The following is an 18,351-nucleotide window of genomic DNA, read 5'->3' as shown; positions in this document are numbered from 1 at the left end:
CCACCCCTGCGGGCCAGGGCAAGCGCTGCGTGCTGCACCCCCGGCTGTGGCAGCCGGCAGCTCCGCGGTCCGGGGGGAACGCTTCTTAGCTGTTCCGTGTGGGCAGAGAGACACGAGCCGGGGCCGCCGTGCTCGGGGGATGCGCTCAGGCTCTGCCCGGCCGGCGGACCCGGCTTCCCCCCGCTACCGGGGAATGCCGTGAAACCTGCACGCCGGCGCCGCCTGAAGTTTCTGCCGCTCGGGAAGAAGCCGGCGGTCAGGAGGGAACGGGGGGGCTAAAATATGCGGAATGAATGCCCGGAGCGTGCCCACTCGAGCCAGGCTAACCCTCACAAGGAGCCCAGTCAGCCGCTCCGGTTACTTCTGAGAAAAAACCTTGCACGGCCGGTTTCCTTCCCCTTCCCTGCCGCTAAACCTCCGACCTTTTCGACAAGCACTGTGGCAGCGGAGGACTCCTGAACACGGCGAGAGGCGCTGGGCATCGCCGCTGGACCGCTTAGGATGTCGCCTCTTTGTCTTTAACTCCGCGGCTGCCACAGTTCGGGGGCAGCGGGGCGGTCAGACTCGGCCCGAAGCCCCCGGCGCGGCTTGCCAAGGCAAGGAGCTGCACCCGGCGCTCGAGGGAGCTCCCGGGAGCATTATCCCGCCGTCACACTGCCGGCAAAACGTTTCCTGAGCCACCTCGGCACGGCCGGGGATCGCCTCCTGTCAGCGGCATGGGGCGGACACGGGGCGGCCACGGGCGGAGGAGGAGGAGGGCCCGGCCCTCCCCTCTGCTCCCGCGGTCGCGGCTCCAGGGTCTGGGACGAGGTTGCCCTCCCCGTAGGAAAGAGTGGGAAAGCAGGGGTTTTCCGAGCGCCGCGCCCTTGCACGGAGCATCCTCCACAGGAGAGAAAAGGGGCGGTCGGGTCGCTCCCGGCACCTCCGAAACCCCCGGCCCACCCTGCCTCTCCTTGCCAGCAGGCTCCCAAGAGGAGAGGGGACAGTTTCTAAAGAGCAGCCGGGACGGGAGTTTCTGCCCCGGGAGAGTCGCGTGGGGCGGGGCGGCCATACCGGGCTCCAAGGCAGGGAGCCGACCCTCGGCGGGGTCTGCGCCCCCTCCCTCCGCGCACTGCTCCGGCCCCGAGTACGGCACCGGGAACAGCCCGGTCCCGCCGCCCGACATAGACATTGCCAGCACCATCCCAGCTTGGGCATCCCTCTGCCTTCCTGGGTACCCCGCAAATCCGCCACAGAGTTCCTGCGAAGTTTCGCTACACCGCCGCTACCACCTGCACGGTGCCTGTGGGCGCCTCACCCGCGGGACAGAGCCCTCGGGTCCCGTTTCGGGACGGCGTGTGACACGCAGGGTGCTCGCCAGAACTTCCACGCGTACCTCCACCTGCCATAAACTTCGAGGCCGTTTTGCGCGGAATGGGGATTAGACCGAGATCCCCTGGATCTGCAGCGGGGCCGGGCAGCGTCCGACGGGACGTCTGCACCCCAGGGTAGGCTCTCGCCGGCCAGATGCTTGGCAGTTTCTCGGCCCCGTTTGCACCTTCTGAGCAGGGCTTTGTCGTCGCCTCGGCCCTGGCACCCCGGCCCCCTGTCCTCGATCGAGCCGCCCTGAAAGCCGGCCCGGGAAGGCAGGGGCTCGGCGGGGCGCGGAGCGGGCGGTGACGGGGCAGCTCGCAAGCAACTGCCGCAAACTTTTTTGGCAGGACGAAGGGGCGCTTTGCCGAGGGAAACCCGAGCGTGCGCGGAGGGGGAGCGCCCTGCGTCTCCCCCCTTACCTTGCATGTTTTCCGGCATCTGCCCCTGTTCCCCATTCGACCGGGCGAGTCCCAGGGCCTCCGTTTCCACTTTGGGTAGCATGACAAGGCGGCTGCGGGCCGGGCTGGGGGCTCCGTGTCCGTCCGCGACACCAGCACCTGGACACGGCAGCACAGATTTAGCTGGAGCAAGGGGCGCTCGGCGGCTGCTGCCTCTTCCCCCTCTTCCTGTTTTTCCCTCCCTCTGCTCCACGCCAGCCCTTGCCCAGTTGCAGCGGGAGTACCGAGCGGCCCCGGCCGCCGGGAGGAGCCGCCGGGTGCCCGCGGCTAAGGGAGCCGCGGAGTGGTAGTCGAGCTGCAGGCGGCGGGAGGCGGAGGAGAGAGAAGGAGGAGGAGGAAGACCGGGGGTGCTGGGGAGGAAAGAGGAACCCCGGGAGCCCGCAGCAGCTCCGCCCGGAGCTCAGCACGGCGGCAGCCCGGCGCCCCGATCCATGCGGAGCGGCACAGTGCACAGGAGCACTCTGCCGCCGCTGGTGCTGCTGGCCAGGGTTCCCACCCCCGTCCCCCTCCTCCCTTCCTCCCTCCCTCCTCCTTCTCCTTTCCCTCCCCCTCCTCCTCCCCCTTTTCCCCCCGGTACAAGTGCGGAGGTGCCGAGTCGGGACCTCTAGCCCCGGGCCCGCGGGGAGGCGCTCCGGGAGCCCGGGGGCTGTGGGGAGCGAGGACTCCGGCGGAGGGGGGCCCCGGCACCGCCGCTGCAGCCAATAAGGCAGAGGCGGGATGAGCAACACCCCCAGCGAACACAGTGCAGAGCGCACACAGTGGCCCAGTGCAGTCACCCCTACCCGGTTCTTAAACGGGGCTGTGAGGGTCTGGCCTGTTGCCTCCCCTTCCAGCCCCAGCGGAGCCCGACGGGCTACCAGCCTTGCCAAGCCGGGCTACGCCTGCACTGCCTTCAGCGGCCGTGCCTCTGTGCCAGTGGGCAGCCACGCTCAATCTCTCTTGGGGCCGGTGGGGCAATGCCTCCGCCCGGCCAGCGCCGGCTGCGGAGACCCCGGCCCTCGCCCTCCCTCTGGGCGGTCGGGGGTGGACAGCGGAAACCTCTGCCCTTGCGGACACGTTGCCGCCGCGCAGCCCTGGAGTCTGAAACAAGCAAGCGGGAACCGTGTTGGAGCTCGCTGTGCTTATTCAGGCTTTTTGGGTCTCCCTTCCCTAAGCGTCGTGCGAAATCGGTCAGTGCCAGTCTCTTGCACAGAAGCCAAAGCCCTGGCAGAGCCATCGCTTGAGCCCCCCTTCCCCGGCTCACAGTGCAGCAAGCGGCACTATTTTCCAAGTTGTCCTAAAGAACTCGTTTCTCGCAAGTGTGTGCCTCAGCGGCGAGAGCCGAGCGGTCCCGCGGCGCGGCGTTGCGGGGGCTCCGGGGGCAGCTGGGTGCCGACCGCCCGGCGAGCCGGGCCGGAGGTCTGCCTGCCCTCGTTGGCCTTTCCGCCCCGCTCTCCGGGAGGGCCCGGGGGGTTCCGCGCCGTTCCTACTGCGCCGCATAGGTTTGATGGTGTGGGATGAGCGATATTTGCACCTTGGAAAGCATCCGAGCCCTTCGTCCGAGCGCTCGGTTGCCCGTTCTCCTCTCACTCTTTAATCTGTATAAAGTGTTGGAGAAGCTGAAAATGTTTGGCGGTGAAAACTGCTTCCGATGGAAAGTGAGGCGCGGAAGTGTCTCCATCGCGGAGTATGGCATTTCCCATCGGCTGGGAGAGCGATAGGGAAAACTGGCGGCTGTTGTAACTTATTCAGCAGTGCTGATGATCGCAGGGTGAACCCGCGCTGGGACAGGCGCTCCACATTCAGAGAGCGAGCTCGGCTGTGCTCTTAACTTTTTGCAACCAGTAGCTGAGACACCTTTGCTAACTCAACGCAAATTCCTAGCCAACCCAACATCAGCACCACCGGCGTAGAAGAAGTCTTTTTCCTTTCTCTGTGCAGCGTTTGATATTTGGGGGATGGATCCAACGCTCAGAGAGGCCCGGACCTCTCTGTCTCCTTCCACTCTCACCTTCCGCCATTCGCCTTCGGGCGGGAGCACGAGCGGGCGAACGATACCAACACGTTATTTCTCAAGTTATAATTTCACAATTAAACAGATCCTCTGCGAATAAGTGTTAGGACAGCAACATGACGAGATGCGGGACCGAGCAGTTCGACGGCTAAGACGGGTTGGCTGAAAACCATCTAGAGAGAATGACCCCGTTTCTGGGCAGAAGTAGCTCGTGTTGAGACCCTCCTTCGGCCCTTGGGAAGTTATTCCCAGGTGCACTAGTTACAAACATTCCCTCTGTCAAGCGCCACCGTGTAGCATCGCCTTGCGCTGATCCCGGGCGGCTCAACACTGGCGGCGACAGCCGCACAGCGCCGATTCCGCTCCCTCCCTCGGGCGCCCGCCGAGAGGGCTGCGGGTCGGGGGCCTCCGCTTCGCTGCGGGGCCGCGGCCCTCCGGCCTTCCGAGCTGCGGCCGGGCCGCCTGGGCCCGACGGGCGGCCGGAGCGCTCCGGGGGCGGCTCGCAGAGGAGCTGCATCTCCTCGCAGCCCTGCCCCGCAGGAGAAGAGTCATCAGGGCACAGTTCCAAGCGCATTTACAGCAGACCATCAGGACACCTGCGGACCCGGGTCCTGCAGCCCGCTGGGCTCCATCGGGGACAACCGGTCCCCTCCCTCTCGCTCGCCGCCGGGTGGGTCGCGCCGCTTGGCGATTTCCCGACGGGGCGCTCCGTGCTGCCGCTCTCGTTACTGCTGCTCCGGGAAGGCAGCTGCGTTTTGGGGAAAAGCCGGGGAAGGAAACGCCGCATCCGGGACAGGGCAGGCGAAACCAGCCCGAGTGCTGCGGGGCTCAGGCGGGCTGCGGCCCCCGCGGGCACCGCGGCTAAGTGCCCCAGCGGGCAACACTGCCCCGCGGGCGCGGCCCTAGCACCGGTCCCCGGGCTCTTCCCTCCTACTCAGGGGCTTAGTGCCATTCTGCCAGGGAATTGTTTAGAGGGAGTTCCAACTGTACATGGCAAAGTGACTCTCTGAGCTATCGCTATGGATGAAAATACTTTGGAGTGGTTATTACACATCCACATTTCTCCGAAGTAACAGTTTAGGGCAGTACATATTATAAATGATACCTGGTCCCTTGTGGCTACATTTAATTTAACATGGAGTTCTAGCTCTCACGATTGCCTTGAGCAACCTTAATTACCCTTTCTTCTAATCTCTTCTCCATTCCTTACCAAGTTCTCCAAACTTTTTTTTTTTTTTTTTTTTTTTTTTTTTTTTTTTTTTTTTTTTTTTTTTTTTAATGCGATTTCTCTCCTGAGTTTGCCTGCCTTGTTCTGACTTTGCCTGAAGGTCTTGATTGACGCGTGTAATTATAATTATAAAAGATGATGGCTCGGGGAGCTTCCAGCAGCCTTGATTAGTACAAGGAGCAAGACCTGGAATACTTTATACTTCCCTATTTAAATGTATGTACATTTACATTTTAAAAACCCCATTCTCTAATGTTAAGTAATCTGCAGCTTTTCCACCTCTTTGTTTCCAAGGCAGAGGTTTCTGTGTGATGATATTTCAAGACAAGCTCCGATTGCTTACAGCTTCCAAGAAGGCACAGAACCTCAGCAAATTTCCAAGTCTTTTTCCCTAAGCAGAGACATTTCCAGCTTGGAGTGATCTCGATGAGAAACAAATAGCATGATCTCTCTTCCAGCTTTGTGTCGGGAGGTGTCCTGGAGAAGGTTTCATTTACCTTCCCAGCAAAGTAGCGAAAGAGAGCATTTGTGGGGTGGGATGAGCGGGGGAGGCGGGGAGATGGATGTTCAAGAAAAACTTCCCAGAAACAAATGAAATAGATAAATAAGCGGAGGACTGAAACTCTTCCGCTGGGAAGTCTAAATCCAAAACCAATCAAAAAGACTTAAAGGGAAGTATTTAAGGAGGGAAATCCTCATCCTGTCTCCCTTTCTCTCCCGCTGAACATTCCCGTTTGCCGCCGGTGCAGAGCCGCTCTGAGCCATCACTCAGTGCAAACAGTGACTTCAGCCAAGCTCGGGGAAGGAGTCAGCATCACGCATCCTGTCCTCGGCATGGACACGCAGCCTCGGGCACAGGCTGTCACTGCCACGGGCACGCAGTGGCCCTGCCTCGAGAAGCGCCCCGGCGAAGGCAGCGTGCGGCAGCGCGGCCGGCACGGGATCTCTGTGCAGCTGGGAAAGTTCAGAACGCGGTTTTGCTGCTTGACCTCACACACCTGTCACGCCCAACTTTACGAGACTATTTACATCAGGAAAAGCATGGCAAATTAAGTTCCTCTCCTCTCCTCTCCTCTCCTCTCCTCTCCTCTCCTCTCCTCTCCTCTCCTCTCCTCTCCTCTCCTCTCCTCTCCTCTCCTCTCCTCTCCTCTCCTCTCCTCTCCTCTCCTCTCCTCTCCTCTCCTCTCCTCTCCTCTCCTCTCCTCTCCTCTCCTCTCCTCTCCTCTCCTCTCCTCTCCTCTCCTCTCCTCTCCTCTCCTCTCCTCTCCTCTCCTCTCCTCCTGTGATAAGCAGATCATCCCTACATATGATCAGAGCAGACTACCTCAAAACCTTCCAAACCCCGTAGCCAACGGTCTCCTTTCATCATTTTGCCCAGGCGATATTGCATTCAGTTCCCTGGGATTCATTAAATGCCTCCAACTCAGGTTTTGGGAAAGGAACTGTCCCTTCTAGAAAAAAACAAAACAACAAACAACCCAGAAAAAAAGATCCATAACTTATTAAATCAACCCACTCCAAACACAAAAATACACTTCCCACTTCCCGCTCATTTTTTCAGTTTCTTCTTCTTTTTTTGTTTTGTTTGTTTGTTTGTTTAGTTTGGTTTGGTTTTGATCACTCTCAGCAAAACAGAGTGAATGCCTCAGACTGAAATTCTTTTGTAGTAAAACGCACGCCACAGAGGACCACGTCTGTGCCTGTTGCCTTCATTTTATACAGCTAATCATTCATTTCTGCTTTACAGAGACGTCGTTCCGCTCTGGTCCGGCATAGAGAGCCATTTCCAAACGGTCAATTATTGACCGAAAAGCCATTTTTCAAGCTCGGCCAAGCTCCTGCTGCCCGTCGGAATGCACTGCTTTTATGAGCACCTGGCAGCAGCGTGCTGCAGAATGACAGGAGACTTCGGAGAGAGGAGCGAGCAGGGCCAAGTGGGTGGTAAAGCATCGCTCTGATTGCCTTTCTTTTATTGGTAAGTGAGTCATCAGTGAGGTGGCGTAACACTTCACCGCGTCCTGCCGCCGTCTGTCCGTCCCGCCCGGCTCGGGGCGCGGGCCCCGCCGTGGCCCGGTGAGCATCGCCCGCCCGGGGCGCGCTCCCTCCCGCGGGGCGGCCCGCACGCCTGGGGCACGGGCTGCCGGCACTTGTTGCTGCAAGGCGGTTTCCGACCGACATTCTGCTGAACTAACTGGAAGGCGTGGAAGGGCTAAGGCATGCCCGGGCGCCCTTGGGGACGGGGTGAGCCGTGCTCAGGGCTGGCGGCACGGCTTCCCTGGATCGATCCCATCATCAGGTCTCTTTCATTCAACACTTAAAGATCCAGTTTTGCAAGCGGGGAGTCTATTAGAAATTCCCCCCTCCTCTTCCCGCCCCGAAATGAGATGAATTCTGTATGGAAAACGCCTTTAGTTCCGCACTGCCCGGGCAATGGTGTTGCCGCTAAGGGTGCGACGGGGAAACGCGCTCGCTGATCGCCGCTGTCTGCCGCGGGGGCGGCGGCTTCCCCCGCAGCCGGAGGCGGGGAGGCGAATCCATCAGCGGGGCTCCTTTCCGCGCCCAGGAGCGGAGCCGCTGCCCCGCGGCGGCCGAGGGACTGCCCGGACCATCCCCACGCTGCCCTCCGCCGCCATCCCATCGCCCCTTCCCAGCACTGATCATTACGGTTCTGATGAGGCGATTCTGTTTCTGTCTGTGCTACCCTTGTGGAGCCGAGTGTGGAACCTCTAGTTAAAAAGCTAGAGCTTAGTCTGGGAATAGAACTCCAAATATATTTGTATATACCGCAAGGCTCCCGTCAGGGCTGAGCGCCGGTCTCTGTATCATAAGAGATAATTGATTTCTATCCTGCACAGACAGGCTTAAAAATGAAATTTCTTTTGCTGAGGCAATTGACCTTGATCTGCTGGTGGAAAAAAGAGATGGTTTAGGTCTGCTTCTTCCCTCCCCCTCCCTCCATGTTTCAAAGCTTGGAAAACTTTATTTAAAAATATTTTTTATAGCTGATCTTTATAATGAAAAAAGTTTAAGCTCATACATAGCTATTTGTCCCAAGATTTATCCACACATAATGTAAAATAATAACTATGAGAAGATAAACTAGGCATAGTTTACACTGAGAAATCTTGATAAGGATTGTGTTCATTTGCATGTCTGCTCATTGCACATAAGGATGTACTAATATATATTAATATATAAGGTTATATATATATATATGTATTCATGTAATATGTGAGTAAACTCTAGACATTAATAATGATCTATCATGAGAAGTTTTAATGGGTTTCCCCACAAGACAGATGCACACAAATCCTCCTGCAGACACTTCTTCATTTTCACCCTATATATATAAGACAAGTTTGAGACCTGACCTTTAAATTACCCTCACAGACAGGAAGCTTGAGGCTTTTGTCAGTAGTGGAGCGATCCCTCACACAGGCATCATCTTTGCCTCATGTACTGTGGTATTTAAAATCAGACTAACAGAAAAAAATTGGATGTAAATGTAAATACTGCTCCTTTTAGATAGCTCATTTGCAGTATAAGCAAATGAGGACAGGAAAAGTGGGAAGAAAATTGATAAGAGTAACAGCAAAAGTCTAATGACATAAGAAAATAACCTATGGCATATCTTACAGTCCTCACACAGCTCAAACTGTTCACGGCTGTGAAAGCTTTGCCTGCATAAATGCTGGCCAAAATCTTGATCTAAACTTTAAAAGATAGTATATACTGTCTTTGTTAATCACATGAAAATGCTACTATTCCTATTACTACTAAACATAAAAACTAACTTTGCCAGACTCATGAGCCCTAATTTGAATACTATTAATTGCCTGAGGACATACATTAAAATGAAGACGGCAGTAAGTATTCTACAAGCTGAAAAATATCACAGTTGTAAACTACAAGTAGATTATTTTTCCTCTTATATAACCATTTTTAAAAGTAAATTAAACAGTTATTTCTGTTAAATAATCATAGCTAATGCTTATAAAAATTGCATAATATCCCTGATGATGCTAAGACAAGAGGCTGATTTGAGGAAAAATAAAACTAGTCAACTATCTTTGTATTGCCTCAGAATCTGGTAGAAGAGAAAAAATCATGGCACTTCCATAAAACCATTTATAAGTCCATATGGTGTTTGTCATCTGGAAGATAGGATGTACTATTAAGATTTTGTGAATTCTGGTTGCCTTTTTGATTGTGTGACTATAAAGCTAAAAGCAGGTATCAACAACCAGTAGTGCCCACTCACTCTCCAGGTCCAGGTTGGTTGTGTTTGCCCTCCAAGGGAGAGGTCCACTGCTATTTATACCAGTGGAGTCTGATTTGCATTCATGGGAGCTGGAAGATGCCCTCCTTGCTGGGAGGAAGCTGTGACATGTCAGTGGTTTATAACAAAAACTAACTTATTGCCAGATGGGGAAATGCACAGAGTGCTCCCTGACAAGGGCAACTCAGCCCCTGTGGTGGGAAGCAGCAAGTGTCCCTCCCCTGAGGGGCTGGTGGGATGAGGGTGCAGAGGCTGTGGCAGCCTCTCAGAAACCCATCCACTCTGCCTTGGTTAGAAAGGGAAAAGTGAAGGAGAATGCCAGAAAGGACAGGACAAAAGCAAAAGCCTGGGGATAGGATTTACTCTTACGAGTATGTGACCCTGCTGCTGATTGTACTTCTAACCTGGGAGGACAGCTTTTTTTTCTAAAGAACTACTCTCCAGTGCAAATAAGAACAGAATCTGGCTACTTCCTTATTGGTTCCCCCAGCTCCAAGCAGAGGCCCTCTATAAGGGTTAAATGGAACCCAACCCTTGGTGTGGGTTCCATTTAACCCTTACAGGTACATGGTGATCAGTTCACAAGGCTGAGTTACGTGAGTTTTTCAGGGATGCTACCATGGGTTCTGGCTCATCAGTGTCATGGAAGGACAGAATCCTTCCCCTGAATCAGAGTACACAGGATTTTTGAAAGTTTCCCAAGATTTAGGCCTGCTTGCTTCTGGGCCATGCTTTATGAATCTGTCCTGGTATTTTTGTGACACAGCACATGTATAAGTGATATGGTGACAAGAGTCTCTGCTACTCCCTGTAGCAATGTCATTTGTCATATCCACATGATTTTGGGAACTAGGACCTGCCAGTCTTCTGGAAACCATGAAAATGACATTTAATTGGTCTAAATATCACAAGTGAGTGTTTTATTTTCCCTTCTCCTAGGGTTTTATCCTTTCACCTTAAGAAACCTTATCTCAGTAACCACTCTTCAGATAAATGAGATGTATAATTATTTTACTATTCCTCAGGAAAGAGAGCCAGAGGGTCCCTCTGTGGCAACCAGAAAGAGGAAAAGTTAGAGAAAGACCTGGAGGGGAAGCTGGACTTGCCACCTTTTCTGTGTGTTTCTGGGGGCAGAGCTGTGCAGAGGAGTACCCCACACCTGTAGGGAGGCACAGGGACTCTGAGGGGACATCTGGCTGAAACATGCTTCGGTCCAAGGTGGGAGCCCTTCTCTGGGAGAAGCATCAGCTCTACCCAGAAGACAAAGATCAGTTATGTTTGAGGCTATTTCCTGCAGCTGTTGCTGTGCCCTCCATCCCCACGGTCCCAAAGCCTCCCTTGATGGCAAGGTGCCCACATCACACCCAGCATCAGGGTGAACTCCTCACCTGCCCTGTGATGACGCACTTTGGGGCAAGAGGAGGAAAGCGTGCCCTGATTCCGCTTGAGGGCCAAAGATCCCTTCTTTCATCCCTGCCAGGAAATGCTGTGCTGAGGCACAGCCTTGCAAAACCCTGGGCTGTGGAACCTGCAGCACTGCTGGGTTGGCTTGTGAAGCACCTTCTGCTCCATGAAGGAGAATTTTCCTCTGGTAAGCCTTCTGCAGGCCTGCTTGGCCCCAATTTCAGCCTGGGCACAGCCTGGTGGGACAGGGAAAGGCACCTCGCTCCAGGTGTGTGGTGAGAGACAGAGTGGCCTGAGACAGGAAATGTGTGCAGAAGGGCAGGGAGGTAGTGGGGACATGCACCCATTGGGGCTCAGCCACAGCCACCACAGCCTGGGACAGCCTGGGACATCTGGCTGTGCAATGCCCCTTGTGCCTGCAAGCCAGAGCAACCTGTGCCTGATGGCTTTCTGACAGGGAGCGGGTGCTGTTTCCATATGCTACTGAAAGTATTCACTTTGCTGCTCTGAAGTCTTAACTGACTTTTATTACCCAGCCCACTCCCACTGAATGACATTTTCAGCTCTAAGAAAGAATCCGCATTTGACAGAAACCACAGTATCACTGAAAAGACAAAACCATTCCTGTGATTTTCTTCAATATGAATTATCAGGCCAGAAGCAATTTAAATCTAATTTTTGCAAATGTTTCTACATGCACACGCACAATTTCACAGTTATTATCAATCATAATGGATAAAAATACTGTTAATTATCAAATTATATGTCTTTGATAATTGCATTATCTCTAGAGAAAATTGTTACTCTATGGATCATCATCTGTTTTCTTATATTTTTACATGATTTGGTAATATTCTCTCTAGCCTAAGTATATGTGCAAATTAATCATAGGCTCACCCAATGGTAGTGATTTTTTAAGTTTGGATACCCAGAAATCTAATATATTTACACAGAATCTTCAAAACAGTTAGAAAACTGTTACTTACCAGCTGATGTAAGTCCATGTTTTATAGATTCCTGTATGGTGGCTGCGTGAGAACCAGAAGACATTATTAGGTGTAAATATACCGTACCCTTGGGTACAAGGGGTACAGCATTGAGTACAGGAGAGGTGCAGCCTGTAAACTTTTCTGGCCTTGAGACTCAGGCTATGATAGCCTTCAGTGAAAGTCGGCGTGATGAACAACAACAAAAAAAATATCCAAGAATTCAGAAAGTAACAAGCATGTCTTTGAGTGGACTCTGTACTTTTTCCAGCATTAGTGACCTGCTGTAAACCATGTATCCCATTTCATGATAGTCTCTAATCAGAAGAATTGCAACTTGTGATAGGTTTGGCACCATCACGTGATTTAGTACAGCTTGATAAGAGACCCTGTTATAAAGTGACAGCAAAAGAGATAAGAACTGTTGGCAGATAATGGCAGAGAAATGATTAACCTAGAGTGGAGAGGTGCTAGGAAGCCCAGAGAGGGGAAGGTTGTAAAGTTGTGGGGTCATAAGATCATACTGAGTGGATGAAAAGCCATACCAACATGAGTGTAATGTCTATAAACTCAGACTTGTGACCTGTCTTCTTGATGTCATCACCTCTTTGCACAGTGGACAGCAAGCATGGTTGTTTTGGCTTCTGTAAACACTCTTTGGATGGCAAAACAATCAAGCATTAGTTCCTTAAGGGAGGCTTCTGAATGCACTGGGGATTCTACACTCTGACTAACAGCACCAGCAAATCTCTCCTGATAGTTTGTCACACAAAACCATTTTATTGCCCCAGTCCTCAGGCTGGAGAGTAGCTCCAGATTGTAGCCATTTAGTTGAAAGCATATACTACTTTCTCACTAAAGAGCTTTACAGCATGGTTAAACATTGATATCCCAGGATTATGATACGTAGAGTATTGCACTCACCTCTAAGGCTGTGAGGCACAAACCCTACCCACAGCATGTCAAATGGCTGTCAAGTGTTTGGCTTTAAACAATTTTTATGAAAGTGAGCATCTATGCAGATGACTGGGTGATGCTTCAGCTCAGCTGGGAGTGGGTCAGGTTCTGCTTTCCTGTCGAGAGGAAGGGCAGGGCATGCCAGCTCCCAGCCTGAGCACAGTGTGCCTTGCTCTGCAGTGCCACCGACAGCCTCTGCAGCTCCAGCCCAATAGATTGTCTGCATACTCTTTGTGAGATCAGACTCAAGCCTGAATAATCAGATAATATTTTACATTTCATTTCTCTTGAAAAACAGAGTGAAGCTGTTCCACTGTGGCCTAGATCTGAAGCCTCTTGAAGTCAGTGAGAGATTTTTTCTCTTTAAACTTGCAGAGGGCTGCAAAGCAGCATGTGCCTTTTTATATACTTTGTCATGGTGGTTAGATTTTGGTGATACAGTGGCAAACAGATTAGCTCCTATGCAAACTGAACTGCTTCTCTAGGCCAGGATGAGAGCTTGAGAGCAGGTCTGAAAATGGGGCTGGTGTGGCAAACCAAGCAGTGACTGGGCCTTACAGCCAGGAACCCTGAATTATCGCTTGGTCTGTGCAGTACTGCCCTCCTGTAGAGGCCATGTTAGTAAGGAGGACAGGCTGTACAGGGAAGGTCTGATATCTCAAATTCTTACCTTCATATTTGTCACTGGAAAAAAAAAATAAACTTACAAATCTGCTTAAACAGGTACTGTGTTTTTTAAGCATCACTGATTTTTTTATCTTTTGGACTGAGTAAAAGCTGGGAGCCAGCTTTTAAAACAGATTTCATATAGACCTAAGTAATTGGACTCTGTCTCTTTTAATTCATTTGGTTATCAAATAGATTTTCAATTCTATTCATAAAAAGTGGAAAGAAACATTTATTCTATCAGAAAAGACATGCCTTTGGGGACTGGGGATAAAATAAATGAGAAATGCTGCAAATGATACTGTGGTTAGAAACTTTCCATTGTATCATCAGAGACATTGCTGGAGCACTGTTGGCCCATCTTCAAGAGCTTCTATAAAGGAATCTGCCGTATGTGGGGGAGAGAGATATTAAATCATAGGAAATATAGAGAAACTTCATGCTTTTGGCTTCAAACACTGTAATTCCTTTCCTTTTTTGCATCAGTATCAAATGTCAGGGTCACTGAAAAATGTTCTATTTTTCCCTTTCTGATACTTTGTCTCTGCGGACAGAGGAATGTATGCCAGGTGCATAACCAGACAGACTTTCTTTGCCTTTCTTTATACCTAGTCCAATAGGGGAAAAGAAACTCCTAAGGAAACTCCAGGACAGCCTATATCAGCCTGTGATCCAGCAGCTCGATGTGTTTAGCAGGTATCCATTTGGAGTCCAAGTGAAACGAATCCATAATGAGGCTTAGGAGTTGTGCCACCAAAGTACCTGAGTTCACGGCTCATTACTTTGCTTGGTCAGGAATTTGGAACTGTAACTTTTCACGAGTAAGTCCCTGCTAAGGCAGCCACCAACCTCACCCAGAACAGCTTTTCCTAGCTGTGGCTGGAGCATTATAGACTCACCTTGTATTTCCCTGTTTTTCAGTACTCCCTCTGCCTTTCTTTCCTTCCCCCTTTTCATCCTGAGAAGATGAGATGAGTTAATTTTATTTCAAATATGCTTTTCTGTCTCAGATCTTTCAGGAAGATAATTAATTGATAAACTTTTAGTTTCTTTCTTGTTTAGCCAATTCTTGTGTGATGAAATTGTCCCTTGTTTGTCCCTCTAACAAATGTCCCTCAAAGAAACTGTTTCTGATTTCAAAAGCTTGGCAACAATCCCTTCTTTGACTCTTGCACATCAAATTATTTTGCAACCATTTACCACAAAAATGTAGTCAAAAGGAGTTTCTCTTCTCATGGGCATTTCCATAGGTGGCATTTCATTTGGGCACATAAGAATATTAAGAAATAAGCCTTGAAAATGGACTGACTGAAATTAAAAATTACCTTTTCAAAGAGCTTTATTCCCCGACTTGTATAACTTAGTGTAAGTTTAGTGAGCTCAGTCATGATTTTGTAATTTTCCTGTAACATTTTGGATATTGCTTATCTGAATTCAGCATGTTCCTTGTTATTTTCTACACCATGTCAATGTATTGTTGTTTTTATTATCCATACAACTCAGAAATATATGTGCTCAGCACAGCACTCATCAAAAGAGGGACATGATTCTCATTCTACTTAAAGTGTAGGGCAAACGTGGCATTGATCTTGGCATGGTGCCCTCCAGGCGTGAGCTCTCTGGTCCTGAGAGTAGTCCAGTTGGTTTCAGCTGGAGCTTTGCATGGGTGGGAAGAGATTTGCAAACTCTGTTCTTTGATCTAGAAATCACTCTTTTAAAACTTTTCTCTATTTCAGTTGTTCCAGTGTTCCTCCATATTTATCACAAACATTTAAAATTCTTTTGGATGCTTCAGTGTATTTTCTCTGCCTTCATGAATTTTATTTCACATATGCAAAACTAAGTCATTAAAATACAGGTTTATGCCTTTTCCTTAGTAGTTCTGTAAAAGAAATTGTGAGAATCTGATATATTTGATGCTCTTTACCCTTTGCATTTTTCAGTGGTTACAGTACTGAAACAGAATGTTTAATTTATTAAGGCATTTTCATCAGCTGATCCTTAATTCCTGTTTGGTCTTATGGTGGAACTGCACTATTAAAATATCTTGGTAGTTTTGTTTTTTTACTTGTATGTATTTCACACAAGATGTTTATTATCTGAGTAGAATGCAACTGCATTAAAATACATTTCAGTGTCTGCTACTCCTTTACTCAGGATTTTCAGCTTATTGGAAAGGAGCTCTGGAGAAACTTCTGCATGGTGCCTTCTTTATGGGTGTCCAAATATGAACTTTTTTCCTCGATTACATTTATCAGTATATATTAGTCTCTCATGTTTCTGTTCTCTGTTTAGATTAATACAATTTATTATAAACCATATTTGGAGATGAATAATGAAATGTAGGAATTATAAAATTCCTTCCTGTGATTTTTTCTTACTAATTACAAAATTTATTTCAGTGAATATTTCTGATGATAAATTAGTCTAGAGGAGGAGGTAAGTACAGACATTTGTAAACATTTTTTTAGGTTAATTGAGCAATCAGGTAACCTCCAGGATTGCTTAGAAAGAAAACTCAATTCTGAGCAGATGGAAGTATACAGTTGTGGATCACAAAAGTTTTCTTTTAGCCTTAATTATAGGAATAGCATGAGCTTTGTTAGGACTCACATTTAGTGCTAACTCTCTGCACTGAAAGATAAAACTTTTTCATGGCATGAGGAGTTTCATCTGCAGGTCTGTCTATCTGTGTGAATAGCTTCAATTTAAATTTCTTGTACACCTTTTTTTTTTTTTTCCACTAATCTATCTTGTTGGTGTACAAAGAGAAAGTTATTAAATAGTTATGGACCTTTACAAAGCTTATCTAGGAGATATTTACTGGTAATGGGAGCAGAGTGTTTGTGAGAAAAGAACAGATTTCAGTGAAAAGGCAGGGGGAAATGACTTCCACGTATGTAGCAGTAACAGGTGTTGTGAACTCATCCATCATCTCACACAGCACTCAGGAACAGACAACAGTTTCTTAAAACACTATTAATAAAATATCAGGAATTTATTACTTTGAAAGGAGGAGAGAAGAAAGAGGTGAGAGGGAGTCTTAAAGTGAATCTGAAGTGGAACTTAAAACCTACTGAACTTGGTATCTAGATAATTATTTTTTTTTAATATATATATAGAGGATGTAGGGATAACTCTGTTTCCACCCCTGTTCCCACACCACAAAAACCTTCCAAAACCTTAGTTGGAGGTGGGATGGAAATACTGAGTCTTACATCAGGAAACTAATTTGTGAAAAACCCTGAGTGCTCTGATGAGTTTCTGAAAAATTTCTGCTCCTCAAGGAAGCTGCATGAATGCTTCACCACACAGACTGGATTTGTTTGAGACCATGAAGTAAGTGCAAGCTGAATGCTACTGAAAGGTGAAAGACTGGCAGAGGAGAGCAGTTCAGTGGCATTTCATGTCTAAGCAGAGGGGGTGTCCTTGCTGAAACTCATTTATTGCACCAGGAACAGAAGGATGTCAGGAGCTGATGAACTGCAGAACCACATGTAACACACTTGACAGGTCATTCCAACCAGAGGGAGGAGAAATCAAGGCTTGAGTGGCTCCTCAGATCTGGTGTACAGGATCACTCCCACTTCTTTCTGTCTTCCCAGTGAGCACGTTCAGAATTTGTTCCAGTTTCCAAGCTGACTTTCATCAGGAAGGACGCTGGGCAGGAGAGAAAAGTAGGGTAAAGGCCATTCAGAAATAAAGAATTCTGATCATTTTATTAATAACTGTGAGAATTGTAGCAACTGGCAGGAGAGATAAGTGGATTTTCCTAAGCTCTGTTATAGGCAGGTAAATATTGTTCTGGTTTATGGCACTAATAATTAAACAGAGCACTAGTTTGTCTCTTGGCAATTTGAAACTTAAGGGGGTTGGTTTCTGGAGGCATGTGTTGAAATCTGAGCAAAAACTACTTTACATGTAAACTTCATAATAGAAGGCTGTATATATTCTGTCCAGTGGATATATTTCAGGAGCATATATAGCACTGAAATAACATGGTTTTTTTCATTGTCTTCCAAGTCATCTAGGCACCACTTTTGGTAAATATTGCAGTTCTTACAAAACAGACCAAGTAGACTTAAGATCTGAGAAATACTAATTCCTTCAAGAACATTGTCTCCCTAGTGCAGTTAAATGAATAATAGATTAGTATAACATTAATTTTTTTGTATATTTTATACAATATGCTCACAGTTTGTTGGACAGTATACTTATTTCATGTGCTTAGATCACAGTAAAAAAAATGCAGATGGCTCTGGAATTGGAGTACCTATAATCCTGGGGAAAGCAGTAGCACCTGGGACTTCTGACAAGTCCTGACTTTCAGAAACCAGCTTTAAATTAGACTGTTCATGCATTTGCAGTGGCATGCAAATCTTGTTTGTATAGTGCCTACACCAAGTTCTGTGTCTCAGACTGGGGCTTCTGGGTACTTCTATCTCAGAAAGAAAAATGAAGAGATGTTCAGGTACCCTTACTAACCACAAACTTACATCATTGTCATCCTAAAATTGTTACTCTTTCCTATGGTCACTGCTGCCAACGGTCCAATGAGACTGAAATCCTTTTCAGTGGCCCAGACAACAGGGTGTATGGCTAAGAGGGAGAACTGCTCACAGCCTCTGGAAAATACTGTTTTACAAAGATGTGCATGCACTTGAGAGATCTTTACTAAAGCAACATTAGGGTGCTAAAAAAAGGGAAGATTTGTCAGAGCCCCAGGTCACTAATGGGCCCTGATGACCCTGATCACTTTCACCTGGGTCCCCCTCACAGCTCCTGCCCACGGGGCCACCTGCTCCTTTCAGCTCCAGCTGGGAACGCAGCTCCTTCTCTGAGCTGTGCTGGCTGAGGTCATGTTCTCAAAATTATTCTGTGGATTTTCTGGAATGACTTCAGACCTTGGCTGCTTTTATTGCTTCTGCATAATGACCACAGGAGCACCGATAGGAGTTGGTGCTGCTCTGCTTTCTGCCTCTCCTGCTGCAGGACTGTGCTCCATTGGTGAGTTCCCTGCCCAGTCT

The 18,351-nt window shown here is 49.0% G+C and overlaps 1 protein-coding gene across 2 annotated transcripts in view; it reads right to left on the bottom strand.

The window, feature by feature from the left end:
- Positions 1–11,991, bottom strand: part of NR5A2 (nuclear receptor subfamily 5 group A member 2) — an 87,220-nt gene extending 75,229 nt beyond the window's left edge. The window contains exons 1-2 of one of the 2 annotated variants that reach the window (XM_063165545.1): positions 11,702–11,991; positions 1,773–1,910 (exon numbers count right to left, since the gene is read on the bottom strand). In XM_063165545.1, the coding sequence (XP_063021615.1) occupies positions 1,773–1,910; positions 11,702–11,765 (202 nt within the window). In that variant the 5' untranslated portion in view covers positions 11,766–11,991. The remainder of the gene's footprint in view (positions 1–1,772; positions 1,911–11,701) is intronic. The other variant, XM_063165546.1, reaches the window with a different exon arrangement.
- Between the last annotated feature and the right edge of the window lie 6,360 nt (positions 11,992–18,351).

The sequence above is a fragment of the Melospiza melodia genome, chromosome 11 (genome assembly GCF_035770615.1).
Source record: "Melospiza melodia melodia isolate bMelMel2 chromosome 11, bMelMel2.pri, whole genome shotgun sequence".
In the NCBI taxonomy this organism is placed as follows: Eukaryota; Metazoa; Chordata; class Aves; order Passeriformes; family Passerellidae; genus Melospiza; species Melospiza melodia.
The sequence above is the reverse complement of the archived record's forward strand: the minus strand, read 5'-3'. Positions and strand labels throughout refer to the sequence as shown.